Raw genomic sequence first — 16276 nt, forward strand, 5'->3', positions numbered from 1 at the left:
TCTTGAAAATATTTAACCATTGCTAGGGGATTGGCCATTAACATACCTATCCAAGAATTCATAACTATATAGAAAATATATGACAATTTATCTCGTTGCAAATATAGAAATGAAACATTACTTCATAATTGATATGTTAAACCTTGAATAAATAGTAGTATTGTAAATTTTCCCCTTACAACCACTATAAATAAGACTTATCCTAAAATCCAAAATATGATAATTTATCTTGTTATAAATATAAAAATGTGAAATAACACCTAAATAAACGGAATTGAAGTAGCTTTAACATACATATATTGTTTCAAATATACAACCTTAAATAATAAGAAGTGTGGAGAGCTTATATATACATATAATTTCTTTGAAATTAAGTACAACCATACACTTGAAATACTTTAACTAGAAAGTACTCAGTTTTTTTTTTAAAACAATATATAAATATTTATTATGTTTACAAAAATGATGTTTATTAAACACTTGACTTTCTTTATAAATCTACGTATAATTACATACTATGCTTAAATACTGCACTTATTTGTTTATTATTTATTAATTTATTACTATTATTTTAAAAATATTTTTTTGTTTAATTTTCTTTTCAATTTTAGTTATGATATATTGTTTTAACAAATGATACTTTAAAAATAAAATATTTTTAATTACAATTAGCAAATTGAATTCAAAACAATAACTATTTTTTATATTTAAATTTAAAGAAAGCACCTCTTTAAATAAAAAAAATTAAAATTGGAGAATGTGCAGTTACATAGAGTTTATATGAACAGTTAAAAGTGAAGTAGACCACAAATTTTAAAAATATAGTAAAATATTTAAGTTAAAAAGTTGACTTTTATTAATTAATTTGTTTAATAATCTATTAATTGTAAAATTATTTATTGTAATACATTAATTACATTAATTACATTATTTATTACTTAAAATATCTACTAGGTTTAATAAATATAACATCTTCACTAAATGTATTACTTTCATTCAAATTTATAAATGTTACAGAATATATTATTAAAATACACAATACAAAAGTAACCCTGGAGAAAGTAGATTATTTAAGGTTTGAATTTTATAGAGGGAAGAAACATAATTGAGTTTGTCAAATTCTTGGAAAAGAGAATTTGAAAAAAATTATAAAATATCTTTGTACCTATATTACTAATATAATATATTAATAAATACATAATTGTAAAGTTTAAATATAATTTATGTTTAATAAATGTTTTAATTTATTAGAAACAGTTACTTACTGTAGGTAACAGTTGCAATTTGCAGTGCATGGAGAGGGAAGAAAGGGGGAGTGGTATCCAATGTCTTTGGCACGTGTGAGTGAAGGTGCAGTCTACCCTCACACGCTTCTGGACGCCCCCACTTGCCCGCGCAGAAGGTGAGGATCCTGTGTCAGCATTTCTGTATTTGAAAGTTCAAAAACAAACCCCACTCACACTACTCATACCTTTCCCACTCTCACCCTCACCCACACGCACTCTCTCTCTTTTCTCCCTCTTCCCTCCTTCAACGCCTGTAACGTAACGGATCTCCATTAATGCTCTCTTTGTCTTTCTATCACTTCAAATACATTTTTCTCTATTTCTATCTCCTCTACTCGGTTTTTCTCTCTGTCACTCTTTTCTCCTCTCCTTTTCACTGTGCCTTTTCCTTTTCCAATCTTCAACACTGCTCGGAATCCTAGGGTTTTCATTTCTCCAGCCTTCACCACCTCCATTCCTTAGTCGTTCATGATTTCTCATGGAAAAATTCTGCCACAGCAACTCCAACCACCAACCTTCTCTTCCTCAAGGTCACTCTCTCTCTCACCCAAAAGTTCTGTTAAACTGCTTCCTTCATTCTCAGGATTTCTGATTTTACTGCTTCTGCCTCCTGTTGCTCATCTGATTTCTCTCAGAAAAAAAAATGTTTTTCTTTTTTATTTTATTTTATTATTTTGGATTTCGGATTTTTTAATTTTTTGTTTCATTTTTCGTAGACATTTTTTAATCTATTTTGAATTTTGACCTTTTTTTTGTAATGAGTATAATTTTTTTTATACTATTTACTATTGAGGATCAGTCCTCTGGGACAATAATTTAACCTATTAGTGTTTAACAGTGTTAAACTAGGGGAATCTCTAAGAAACAACAACTAGTCCTTTTCTCTCACCAGTGGAATCTGCTACATAGTAAAAATAATGATTAGAAGGACCCGAGTTAATGCTGCTTTCTGTTTCATTTTTTTTACCTTCCTTCTAACCTTTTCTGCGGTGTAGTAGGCATGATTTACTTTGTTTTCATAATGATTTTATGCGGTTGTGATGTTTTGTGATCACACATTACGGTGTTTGGCCATTGATGGTATTCAAAAAATGTTCTTTTTGTTTTTTGTTCTGTTTTTATCTGCTTCATGTTTAACTGGACTCCTGATGGAGTTTTGTTCTTTCACTGCTATTATCTCAGTGGTTTCTTTCTTTTGTCATAAGCTGTTCATGTTTGTATAACAAATTTCCTGGTTGCTTCCTTGTCTTGATTCTAGTAATTACAAACATATATTATTTTTCTTATAGGCAATATTTAATTATCGTTTCCTCCGTATTTTATCCTAAATCTTCATTTTATGCTAATGTTGTCATGCAGCTCCGAGGAACAAACAGGTTCATAGACAGAGACTACCTCCGAATCTGTCACCTGATTCTTGTTCAGGCGGTGGTGTTGCTGCAGAGAAGGATTCGGTAAGCAGGATTTTCCTATTTATTTGTTTTTTTTATACAATTGACCGTGATCTACCTGGAAACATCTACGAATTAATGAAGAAACTTGCCAAATTCAGTGGTGGGGGTAGCATTTAGTTCTCTGAATGAGGTATTTTGTATTAGAAGAAAAGAAATCATTGATAGTAAATGCGCTGAATTTTGCAGTTTTCTCACAAATTTGGTTGGAGATCTTCGAAACAACTGCTTGGAACACCGATTAAGAAGTTATTAGACGAAGAGATGTCACCGAAATCTGAATCAAAAAGAAGATCCCCTGGAGTTATCGCCAGATTGATGGGTCTTGATGGACTGCCATTCCAGCAGCCTATTAATAAGCAGCATAAGGGTTTGTCTGAAAACCACCAGAAGACTCCACAATTGCAGAAAACACGCGGCAAAGGAGTGCCATATGACTGTGGATCATCTAGGAGAGGCTTAAGGGATCAGCAAGAATTTAAGGATGTATTTGAGGTTTCTGAGATTCCAAAGGTAGAGAGCAGTAGATATCCGTCGCCAGGGTGTGTAGACTTGAAGACCAATGATGCTGAAATGTCATTCATTGAACAGAAGTTCATGGATGCCAAACGCCTTGCAACTCATCAAGATTTACAGTCTTCAAAGGACTTCCGAGACACACTTGAGGTTTTGGATTCTAACAAGGATCTTCTGCTGAAATACTTTAAGCGGCCAGATTCTTTGTTTAAAAAACATCTAAATGATCTTCAAGCTGTTCCTCTTCAATCACATTATAGACATGCAGAAACTATGGATATTGAGAAGTATGAAGATGACTTAAGTTGGAGGTCAGATAGGGAGAAAACACGGTTGAACTACAATAGATCTCATGAAAGGCATCTTGATGGTTATCCTTGTCATTTTGACAAAAGACATGTGATGCATAGTTCACCAAAATCATCAAAGCTTCAATTTCAGGGCAGACATGAACAAGACGCAGTCCCCACAAAGATTGTCCTCCTGAAACCCAATCTTGGAAAAGTGAAGAATGGTACCAGAATTGCATCATCACCTTGTTCTCATAATTTTCTGTCGGGGCATGAAGGAGACAGTGAACTGTGTCAAGTGACAAATTTGCCTGAAAGTGCAAGTTCTTGGAGGCAAGATTCTTTTGAATCTAGAGAAATTGCAAAGGAAATCACTAGGCAAATGAGAAATAGTCTTAACAATAGCGGCATGATGCTTTCAACTTCTAGAATTGCGGGATATGCTGGGGATGATAGTTCATGTAGTATTTCTGGAAATGAATCTCCTGACATATCTGGGGAAATAACTGCAACTTTGGGAAATTCATTTGACTTAAACAACCGTAGCAGGCGATCATCCCGTTCTGGTGAATCTTCTGTCAGTAGAGAGGCGAAGAAGAGATTGTCAGAGAGGTGGAAAATGACACACAAGTCTCAAGAGGTGCAGGGAATCAGCAGGAGCAGCACGCTGGCAGAAATGCTTTCTATCCCTGACAAAGATTTGAAGGCAGCAAATTTTGTTGGCACGGCTACTGGGGAAGGTTTCCATGATAAGTTTACTCCCAACAGTGAACCTGCTAAGTGGGTTGAACCATTGGGTATCAGCAGCAGGGATGGTTGGAAGGACGGCTGCATTGGTAGTTTGTCAAGGTCACAATCCCTTCCTTCTTCCTCCACATCCTTTGGAAGTCCTAAAACATTCTTGCGCACTGAAGCACTTTGTGCTGATCGATATATGGTGCCGAAGGAAGGCCATAAACGTGAGAGGAGAAGAGCAGCAAAGAGTCTTGATCATAGACATGGTGTAAATAACAGAAGCCCAAGATCCGGTCACAAGAAGTCTTGGTCTTTGCATTCGTCAAAGCTAGAAGTAGATGAGTTTTCTGCTGACTTACATACAGTTCAGAATAAAATGAATATCATTCTTGAAGATTCGGCCAAGCTTGAAGTTCCAAGTGCAGTTGCTGACGATGACACGGAGGTGACAAATGGAAGCATAGTTGAGTCTTCTGAACCTTTGAATAAGGTGCTTCCTGAATTATCTTCTCATGTGATTGAAGGCCATGGTGGTGCGGTTGGCAACGATTCAATACAGCAGGTTAAGTTTCTGACATTTTCAACTGGTATATTGTTAATGCTGTGGTCATTAATTGATTTTACTAAACAATATACCTGCAGTATCCATTTAGATCAACCATTTCGTTCTTGGTGTTCAACTTATATCACATCAAGCAAATTAGCCTATTAATTCACCTGCATGGCATTCCACCGTTTTCATCTTTTTGTGGTTCATCCTTACATGGTTTGCTATATTAGTTCTTTCACCGGATGACATCATAGTTCTTTCCCGGAGATTTTTATCTATTCTTTTGAACTTGATGTTATTCAAATAAAGTATGTACATTTTAGAAAATAGAAGTTGTTAATGCAGAACTGTCTTGATGCAGTAGTAGATGCATTCGAAAAGAGGACATTTATATTTTCTTATAATCCAATGTACTAGCCTTTAATTAATGAATTGCATAAAATTTTCCGAAGTTCATTATGTTTTTCCTTACTTGATATGTTGTAATATTTCAGGATCTATCAGCTGCGTCGCCTGATGGAAGTTCAGTCATCCATGAACCACCTGTTCCTGGACTTGAACCTTCTTGCTGTAAAGATGCTGATCAACCCAGCCCAGTCTCCATCCTAGAACCTGCTTTTACAGATGATCTGTCTTCTTGTTCTGAATGTTTTGAAAGTCTGAGTGCTGATCTACAAGGTAACTGAACAAGACATTTATTTTTACTATTGTGCCGTGTCAATATAGTGTTATTGCGCATCCTATGTCTGGATCCACATTTATTTGCTTTAGTTACTCGATCTTTTATTTCCTTCATTTTGAAATTCTCAGTGCCGACCTACTGGGAGCTAGCTAGGCGTTTATGTTGATTATTTTGCTCTGCTAATATGTTGTGGCAGTGAATTGCCATAGGAGTGAATGACAGCAATTAACTATTGTTTAGCAATTACCTTCGCTCGTGTATATTATTGGAAAAAGAATGCAGTGTGATTTTTTTTCTTCAGTTGAGTTTCAGTGTGATAGCATCCTTGGTTTTCACTAATGGAATTTTCTCTATAATGAGTTGAGGTTAGACTCGATTTACTAATGATAGGACTGGATCGTGAGCCAATAGCTTCTGTTAGAACTGCATAAATAATGCCTCATCTATAGGTTCTAGTATGCTTAACTTGCGAATGTTTTGTGTGATAATTAATATTTGAATTGAATAGTTAGACACGATATGCTGCTTAACTGTTGAAATGATATTTCAAAGTCTCATCTTTCTCTTCAGCGTGAGTTTGAGACTTAGACTCATTCCTTTCTCTAATGAAACTTTAATTGATGATAGGGCTACGAATGCAACTCCAGTTGCTGAAGTTGGAATCTGATGACTATGCGGAGGGACCCATGACAGTAAGTGATGAAGATGGTGAGGAAGTATCTACGGGAATGTCAGCAGCAGACAAAGGATTATGTAGAACAACTGAAGATAGCTGGGAATGTTCTTACATTATGGATGTCTTGTCCGAATCTGGCATAGATGGAGTTCAGCTCGATACAATTTTAGAAGTTTGGCATTCCCTGGAATGCCCTGTGAGTCTTTCGGTGTTTGATGAACTTGAAAAAAGGTATAATGACGGGACAACTTGTTCAAGGTCTCAAAGGAGATTGCTTTTTGACCATATAAATATAGGAATTCTCAAGATCAGTGAGCAATTCTCTTTCTCTAGATCAGCAATAAAAAATGCCATTGGTTTTAATTTGACCAAAATTGGGTTCCGAGATGGCCTTCTGAGAATGGTAGTGAACGAAGCAAAAGTAAATGATGGTGGCCAGGGGAATGTAGTGCTTGGGGAATCTGAGTGGATGGACCTTAAAATTTACACTGATGCAATAGCCAAGGAAGTTGAGAGATCATTGTTAGATGATTTAGTGGCAGAAGTAATCGGTACCTAGTAATTTGGTACCCGAGATTATAGTATTAGTCTTTTCTCCTTTCCATAGTTTATTTCCCTGTAATGTAAATCAAATAGGACAATGTTAATTTCATCAAAAGATGAATAAATGGATCATAATCTTTGGGGCAAACTAGGCTTAGGGTGTGAGTTTACTTATTTTGGTTAACTTCTTTTTACCTTTTATTACTCTCTTTTAATTCATATAGTAATATAATATTATATATATATATATATATTTTATGTTAACATTACATAGATTAAGAAATGTCAATATGTCTAGAAAAGAAAGGAGGTCAAGTATAATTTCTAAATTTTTTTAGTACCAATAGTTTCTTCTCATAAGACATGACTCTTCTATTTATTTATTTTTCTTTTAAACTTCTATGAGTTTGATTTTTATTTCTCTCTCACTCTCACTATTCCATTTTCTGCACTTCCTTTTCAAGTTATGTAATTCCTTTTAATCTTTGTTATTCATTTAAAATTCACATCTTTTTCTCTCCTTACAAAGTGATTTTTAAATTTGCAAATTGTATTGTCATATAAGTTCTGATTAAATTTTACAAGTCATTTATTTGATTATTGTATTTCTTTTAACTTTACAGATTATTGCTAATTCTTTTCAATGGTATCACCCACTTGATTGAATTGAGGTGAAATTAGATTTACATAACTTAATTGAGCTGAAATTTGATTTACATAATAACTATATTGAATAATTGTTTTATTTAGAAGTATTTAAATTTGTTCAGTTCTACAAAATCATTCTGTTGATTAAACTCGATATTTTGATATTCAAATCAAATTTGGTGTTACTTATTTTTGTTTTTGTTTGTAGATCAAAATCTTCAGTGAATCAAACACAGCTGTCTTACTATAATCTTCAAGAATTTCTTTTTTCAAATACACTTACAATCATTGAGAATTTGAGTTACTCTCTCAAACTTACAAAACTTGAATCTAAACTAACTCAGATAAAGTATTTAACATCAGTTTAAATAATTTACAAAAAAATGACTTCATATACAATCCTATTCATGTGAAACGAGATATGGATGAAGATCAGAACTACAGATAAATAAATGATTTGAAAGCAAAATGTCATAAAGAATTTTGGATATTATCGTGTACAAATGCCCTTTGGATTTGGACAGTGGTTTTGGCATGAATGATGGTGAGAATATTATTATGTTTTTGGCTGATAAATGTAGCCATGCTTAGTCAATGAAAGTGATAGATGACGACTCAACACATGCAAATAGGTTGGGGACAAAAGCCATGAACTTGTTACCGTTAGGTTTGGAGTAAAACCCTCCCATTTGTGGTCCAAACTTGTGAGCTTTCAACAACTTAAACCCTATCTCTATCCCTGAGAACACAGCTGTTCCACCTTTTGTTTTCATCATTCTTCTTACTTAAATTTTGCTTACATTGCTTACACTTCCTACATATGATGAATAATTTTAGTGGCATTAGGAATTTTATTTACATCTGTAAAAATTTGAACCCAAGAGATCTACCTATGCTGAACAGTACAGAACTTAAAAAAAGTCTTTCTGAAAAGTCCTTTACAGAAAGACTGTATGAAAAAAGAGGTACACGACTAAGAAAATAAATTGAGTAATAGTCTTTTATATAAAGAATAAATGTATCTTGAATTGATGTTTATCCTTTTATGGAAACAGTGGAGAAAATGTGTGAAAAAAGAATTAAAAAGTGTTGATGAATAGTGTCATTCCATAAAAGTGTAACACAAGAAGTTTTATGTCTACTTATGAAAAAAATTACATGGGACTTGTAATCATATATATATATATATATGATTTATTAAGAGCAATTAAATTGTATTTGTTATTGAGATGCACAATAATGTCAAGAATTGAAAAGTGAATGGAAAATTAGACATGATATTCTTTATCACCTATATTTATAGTTTTTTTTACATGTTTTGTTTTATTTTGGTAATATCTTGTTTACTATATTTCTTGTTATTTATTTTTCATCTAATTTTATAATCATTTTAGCTTGCATTTTCAATTCTTATTATTAATTGCTGTACTATTTTAAAATTAACTCACTTTTCAACTTTTTATTGTATTTGTCCATTTATCTACATTCTTATTATATTTATTTATTAAAAAGAACATTTTTAAAAATTTCTTAAACACATAATTAATTTATATATAGATACGACTCAGTTATTTAAAGATGTTATTTCTCTAAATTAAAGAATAAAATTCATGTTTTCATATTTACAATTAAAACATTGGGAGTAAATTCTAGTTAATTTATAAAAAAATTAACAATATTTAAATTGAAAAATCGTCTCTTCATCATCTATACTAAAAATTAATTAATATTGAAAAATAATCTAACTAAACATAGATTAAGATTTACACCAAATAAATATGTCAATTTCATGAAAAAAAATCATAAAAATAAATTGTTGTCTAAGCTAAATAAAACTATAACTATTAATCAATTCTAAATGCAAGTAAGAAAACTAGCTTAAGGATTCAAGCATGATGAGAATGATAAATAATATAAGATAAAATAAAGTATTTTTGTTTAACTTAAGGATTAAAACATGTAAAAAATTTGGTGGGTTAATTCCCTTTACTGTGTGCATGGGTTGTGAGTTATACGGAATGGACCTAAGTGGATTAACAGGTTAAAATACTTAGTTTGTCCAACACTTTTATCGTGGACTAACGAGATACTCCAATGTATTAAGTATGTACAATGTACATTCATAAATCACCAATAGGAGTAACACTAATTATAAAAACTCAAAATGTCACCCAAGAATAAGGTAAAGTTAGAAATAGGAGCATTCTCAACATATAGTCATCAAATTTTATACTTATAATTTACATATGATAAAAGTGTTATTAAAAATTATTCATGTTATTATAAGAGTCCTCTCCTTATATTTTAATTCTAAAACTTTTCAATAACTACAATTTGTTGTTTTTTTTTTATTTAAAAACTATTGATAGAAGAAGAAAAATAAGTATATCACTTCACGAGAAAGTTTTGATAATGATGGTCAAGTTGAAAATGAAAGCTTAAGTGAAGATAAAAAATGCTTGATGACTTGTAAAATTTTGTATTAAGACTTTTGTATTTTGGCCAAGTCTTTTGTTTAGAATTGTGTCCAAAAGAACCAAGCAGCAGAACACTGAAAAATTCTTGAAAATGATTTTAATTTTGTAAACAGCACTAAAATAATCAATTATACTAGTTATTATCGATTATCACACAAAAATTTTGTTTCCAAAATACTACTAGAATACTTGATTATAACTTATAGCAATTGATTATTTTGACCACTTTCGAGACTAATTTTTCATATTCTTGACCCAATTTCGAATGAAGCTCTACAAATCAAGTGTTAGGTTTTCTTTCAAAGATACAAAAGTTGAAAGGGAAAAATCTTTATGGTTAAGCTTTGAGAAAAAACCTAGTTCTTGTGAATGGCTTAAATTTCATCAAGTGTAACTCTTGAGTGATAATTGTGATGATATTGGACTTGGGTTGTGATTTTTATGTTCATTAGGCTTATGTCCCAAAATTCCCAACATCACACAATATCAAGCTTTAAAAGATTTTTCCAACTGTGTGACTTATTGGCAAGTGCACCAAGTCATTTGTAGTACAATCGAATAAGGGTTATCGTATCCACAAGGATTTAACAAACATACTAGTAGTTTGTTTCTAAGTTTTTGTTATTTTGATATAAAGTACGTATTTGGAAATTATAGATTGAGTGAAATAGAGGATATGAGTGGATTTCATCTCACCTTTTCCATTGCACCATTACTGATCTTGCCTACGAACTTAGGCAAATCATTCACCACTCTGTGTAGGAGGAGGCCTGTGCAATGAGCAGAACCACAAAGCATAGCTTTCCTGTATAGACATAACAAGAAGCTGCCAATGACGCCTGAAATTCATAATAACTTAACTATTATATATTAAAATCACATATGGAACTTTATTATGTTAACAAAGTTCCCTTACCCGGATATATAAGGCAAAAAATATATTTTCTTGCCGCTTGCAAAACTTCTTATCAGATTTGTGTTGATCTGATCAAAATCATTTGATTCATGAATGGATTGGGGATCAATGAATCCATAATCATCAGANNGCCCNNACTTGTTACTGACCCCAGACATATACTTGAAATAAAAAATTAACTTTGATATAAGGATACTTGATATATAAATCAATTTTATATATAAATAATTGCTCATAGACTTACATCATCCATAGCTGAATAATTGAAATATTCAACTCTTGTGTTCCCGACGCAAGCTCTCTNACATCTTNGCTATGAAGGTATAATGGGACCTTAGAGGCTCTCCCAAATACATTAGCATCATATTCAACCTCCAAAGNCTTATNTTCAANGATGTCAGCAAGTAGNTGCAATGAACNAAGAGGATCATCCTCAGATAAAGGAATCTTCTCCNGTGCNTGCGTCTNTTGTTACATGGAAAAATAAGATAAGTTTTGACATCAATAACATGTAAACTTTAAAATTGAGAAGTGTAAAGTAGAATTCCATACCGGGGGGTCAGAAACTGAACCAACCAAATGTTTAGGCCAAGCGATAAAAGTCTGGAATGCATGTGCCACAATGAAAATCTCATCTGTGGACAGAGGAACTTCGACATCTGGTACTATCATTTCGTCCACTGAGACCTTCACCTCATCCTCTGATAGCTCCATACCATGAACAACAGTCGCTGCCTTAAACACTATTCCACGAGCTACCAGGACCGTCTCGGTATCGTCTAAAATGTATAGCAGACATGGACTAGCATCGTCCATGTCATCCCCTAGGACGGCTACTGCTGAACAACTTCCTTTCCCGCTTCTCCCTGTTAGAGTAAATGTTAGATTGTACAAAAGATAGAAATAATTGCACATAAATGTTTATTAAGTTTACCTGTGGGAGGCACAACTTGTTCCTGTTCCTGTACAGGAGATGGCACCGGGCGCATGCCATAGGTCTCAAACTGCTGCTGGAACATGGAGCTGAAATCACTAAACAATTCAGCCCTGAGCTCTGATCTAACCTTGTTTGTGATCTCGTTCGTAAGGTCGGCTCGAACCTTTTTTGTGATCTCTTGTGTCAGCCTTTCTCTTTGTTCTTCGCTGTATGCATATGAAGGTTGACAAGAAGAGCTCCCAAAATAATCTCTAATTCCTACTCCAGGACCAACAGCAAGTACACGTCCAGGGTGCTCAGGTCGTCCAATCGCAGCAGTAAGAATATCCTGGCGACCCTCTAGAGTGAATTGACCGTGGGAGCTTTGCTCAACCAAGGAGTCCTGTTACATTACAAAACACCATTATTCTTTAAAAAGTTCAATGTAGTATGTATAATGAAATTATTATTATTTTAGGAACAATGATAACTTACAATTCTTTCAGAAATTTCCCGTGCAGTGTCAGAAGAGTAGGTCCCCGGTTGTCTCATACGAGCCAACTTCCATTTTTCATGTCTAGAAGGTGGAGAAGGAGGCTGAGGGGAGCTACCACCCTAAGATGGTGGTCTAGCATCTGCCTTTTGCTTGAGGATTTTCTCCTCAAGCTTCCTATACCCACCACGAGATAATAGGTGGGGGTTTTTGTTATGAGCACTTGTTCCTTGTGTTTTGCTTCTAATTGCCTNTCACATATGTTTAATTAATTAGTTCATATGATATATATTTGTTAATGAGAAATTGAATAATATCAACTATACTAACCTGCCATTCCGCTGACATCCGACTCTCGACAAAGAGCCGTCAAGTCTCCTCATCAATGGACTTATATGTACTACATGGAGACTTATTTTTATGCTTTCCAAAGATATATCTTGATGTCAACTTACTTTTAAAGTTTTTGAAGTTTTCAGCAACAGTTGACAAACACTTATTTCTAAGTGTTGCGACATTTGGAATGTCAAATGTCAGCTGAAATAAACATAATAAGGTTGTATTAGTACAAAATTATCAATATAAACAAATTGTAATTCAAATGATATTAACTAACTTACCAATATGTCGTTCCATATAATGTTCCGATCAACCTCGGACACATGGTCAAAGGAAGGAGTGAGAATAATAATCGTATCACGTGCCACTACTCCAAGGTATGATCGGAAGTCATCTGCATAGGGGCCAGTTGCCACACCCGTGATCACGTTAACACTCACTAGAGTTCTTTCACCATTATTCTTTCTGATCAAAAGTTGTTTCATCCTGGTGGGTCCTCTAGTGGATCTNGTAGGGGGNGCCTCATCCCTTGAAGAATGTGGATGATCAGCCATATATCTGTCAAAATAAATAGCAACATGAAATATTAATAAAAGACTTATGTAATATCATATAATTTAACAAAACATGTAATAGTAATCATAGGAAATATATAAAAGGAAAACTTATGTAATATTAATAAAATACTTATACAGAAATTGNAAATTCATACATAAAGATATGGATTCATCATATGTATATTCCCTCATCATGACCTGACCGAATTGCATGTACATCGTCGTCAATTAGAGATTGGTCATCCAAATTTGTTGTAGTTTGAAATGAATGGTTGTCAGATATATGAATATTAATCAGATTGTTTTCGTTAACTTCAATTTGTTTTTTGCCTTGAAGAGCGGCATACCAATGGTCAGACGCAGGATCTTTGACATAAAAAACCTGAGATGCTTGATGTACCATGATAAACAGTTCGTCTCGGTAACCCACCTTTCGAAAATCAACTAGTGTCATACCCGATTCATCTATTTTCACACCACTCTTATTGTCTAACCACTTACATTTGAACAATGAAACAAAAAACTTGGTGTAATCAACCTCCCATATCTCTTCTATTATACCGTAATATCTCATTGGTCCAAGTACAGGAGATTGATCTTTTGATGTGGAAAATTGAAGCGACTCAGCTTCTAAACTGACTCCACTATTTTGTACTATGCTTTTATCATCAAAAGTCTTCGTATAGAATGTGAAATTATTTACTTCATAACCTGTACAACACACGACATCAAACTTTAAACCATTTGCAAGCCACAATAAAGTTTGAGAAGAATGTGGCTCTTTGTCAATTTCAGATTTGAACCAAGACATACATGTTTTGTTATGCTCCATCAACTGCCATTTCTCTGATTGTCTTGGATTTTTATTCTTAACAATGGCTTTGTGTGCTTCCAAAAAAGGGATCACCTCATCTGTGTTGTTCAATATATAAAGATACGCTTGCAACAATTCTTCGCGATCTTTTGTCACCACATTCACACCTTGGATACTTTTACTTGTAGAAAATTTATTCAACCATGATGTGCGAGGAACTCCTATTGGATTCGTTGATGTCATGTAATCTGAACAAAACTCGATACTTTCTTCAGTAATATACCTTTCAATCATTGAACCTTCAGGACGATATGGATTTTTAACTTACCCTTTCAAAATCTTCATATAACGCTCAATAGGATACATCCATCTTAAGTATACCGGTCCGCACATCTTGATTTCTCTAACCAAATGAACAAGTAAATGTACCATGATGTCAAAATAAGATGGAGGGAAAAACATCTCTAGTTTACACAACATGATAACAATCTCGGCTTGAAGTTCATCTAACTTTATCGGATCAATGGCTTTACTACATATTAACGAGAAAAATGAATACAACCTGTTTATGGTCTGCCTAACATTTTTGGGCAAAATTCCACGAATAGCCACCGGTAACAATTGTTGCATTAAGACGTGGCAATCGTGAGACTTCATGCCAACAAGCTTTACGTCATGCAGCGACACTAAACTCTTCATATTGAAGAGTATCCTTGCGGTACTTTGATACTCTGTAAACAAAGGCAAAAACTTATCTTCTCTTGTCTAGACATTGTGTAACATGCAGAGGCCAAATAAGTATGTTTACCAATCTCCTTGGGTGTCAACTCTTCTCGGATATTCATGTCAACCAAATCCAAACGAGCATTCACTCCATCTTTTGTCTTTCCCTGAATGTTGAGTAGTGTACCAATCAAGCTATCACACACATTCTTTTCTACATGCATCACATCTATGCAATGTCGAACATCTAACTTTGACCAATATCGAAGATCAAAGAATATTGATTTCTTCTTCCAAAGGGTTGTTACAAATGACTTCTTGGATGTTTTCCCAAATACATGATGTATTTTATTAACTTTTTTCAAGAATTCGAAGGCTAGTAAGTGGATTTGGTGCTTCGTCCCTCTCTTGATCTCCAGTGAATACTTTTTTTAACCTTCGATATGGATGATTACGTTTTAGAAATCTCCGATGACGCAGATACATCGTCTTTCTTTCGTGTTTCAATTCATGAGCTGCAGTGTTTTCTTCACAGATAGGACATGCTTTATGACCATTGACACTATATCCTGACAAATTACCATAAGCTGGAAAGTCATTAATGGTGCAAAATAACATTGCACGCATCACAAAAGTCTCANAAGCAAATGCATCAAATATTTCAACCCCATCAACCCACAAAAACTTCAAGTCTTCAACTAGTGGGCTTAGATAAACATCTATGTCATTTCTAGGCTGCTTTGGACCAGATATCATCATAGACTACATCATGTACTTCCTCTTCATGCACAATGTAGGAGATAAGTTATAAATTATCAATATAACTGGCCAACAACTGTGATTGGTACTCAGATTACCAAATGGGTTGATTCCATCAGTGGCTAAACCAAGCCTAAGATTTCTACACTCTTTACCAAATTTGGAGAATTGTAGATCAATATTTTTCCATTGCTTTGAATAAGCTGGATGACGAAGCAGCCCATCAATTTTTCTCTCATCTGCATGCCATCTAAGGCTTTTAGCATCTTTGGGATTCGCAAACAAACGCTTAAGTTTGGGCACTATTGGAAGGTACCATACTACTTTCAAAGCAGATCCATTTTCTTCTATCTGACCATTATCTTCACTATTGTTTCTTGACTTGTATCGTGATAACCCACATTTTGGACACTTTGTCAAAAATTCAAACTCTTTCCTATATAAAATGCAATCATTGGGACAAACATGTATCCTTTTATACACCATAGCCATTGGACAAAGATTTTTCTTCGCATCATAATTACGAGTGGGTAGTGTATTTCCATCTGGCAGCATTTCATTCAACATCGTCAATAATTCTGTAAAACTCTTATCAGTCCATCCATTGCTTGCCTTCAAATTCATGAGCCTTAACACAGTTGACAAATGTGTGAACTTAGTGGAACCGACATACAAAGGTATTTCCGCATCAGTCGACATCATCTCATACACATGAGCTTTGGCAAAATTTTTTGTGCCAACATCGCGGATCATGTCCTCTAATTTGTCTTCATCCGGTCGATCTTCTTCCATGGTGGAATCAGTAACATTTTCAGTTTGCGAGTCAGTCGGAAAATGCATTTCTTCGCCGTGCCATATCCATGTTGTATAGCATCTTAGGAAACCATCACAGATAAGATGTTCTC

At 33.9% G+C, this 16276-nt stretch overlaps 1 protein-coding gene across 3 annotated transcripts; it reads left to right on the forward strand.

Moving 5' to 3' along the window:
- Positions 1-1451: 1451 nt before the first annotated feature.
- LOC106771964 lies at positions 1452-6913 on the forward strand. 3 transcript variants are annotated; one of them, XM_014658045.2, is made up of 5 exons: positions 1452-1816; positions 2646-2740; positions 2927-4840; positions 5323-5506; positions 6138-6913. In XM_014658045.2, the coding sequence occupies exons 1-5, from the start codon at positions 1765-1767 to the stop codon at positions 6743-6745; spliced, it is 2853 nt and encodes a 950-aa protein (XP_014513531.1). In that variant the 5' UTR covers positions 1452-1764; the 3' UTR covers positions 6746-6913. The 3 variants fall into 3 exon arrangements, with proteins under 3 accessions (XP_014513531.1, XP_022640386.1, XP_022640387.1); XM_022784665.1 differs by lacking the exon at positions 1452-1816 and adding an exon at positions 2030-2366; XM_022784666.1 differs by lacking the exon at positions 1452-1816 and adding an exon at positions 2401-2543.
- Positions 6914-16276: the final 9363 nt, after the last annotated feature.

The sequence above is a fragment of the Vigna radiata genome, chromosome 8 (genome assembly GCF_000741045.1).
Source record: "Vigna radiata var. radiata cultivar VC1973A chromosome 8, Vradiata_ver6, whole genome shotgun sequence".
In the NCBI taxonomy this organism is placed as follows: Eukaryota; Viridiplantae; Streptophyta; class Magnoliopsida; order Fabales; family Fabaceae; genus Vigna; species Vigna radiata.

Excerpts from the sequence above, each read along its gene's own strand:
- LOC106771964 (XM_014658045.2), top strand. The coding sequence starts at position 1,765 with ATGGAAAAATTCTGCCACAGCAACTCCAACCACCAACCTTCTCTTCCT. Across the intron at positions 1,817-2,645 it reads CCAACCTTCTCTTCCTCAAG|CTCCGAGGAACAAACAGGTT; the intron begins GTCACTCTCTCT and ends GTTGTCATGCAG. Across the intron at positions 4,841-5,322 it reads GCAACGATTCAATACAGCAG|GATCTATCAGCTGCGTCGCC; the intron begins GTTAAGTTTCTG and ends GTAATATTTCAG.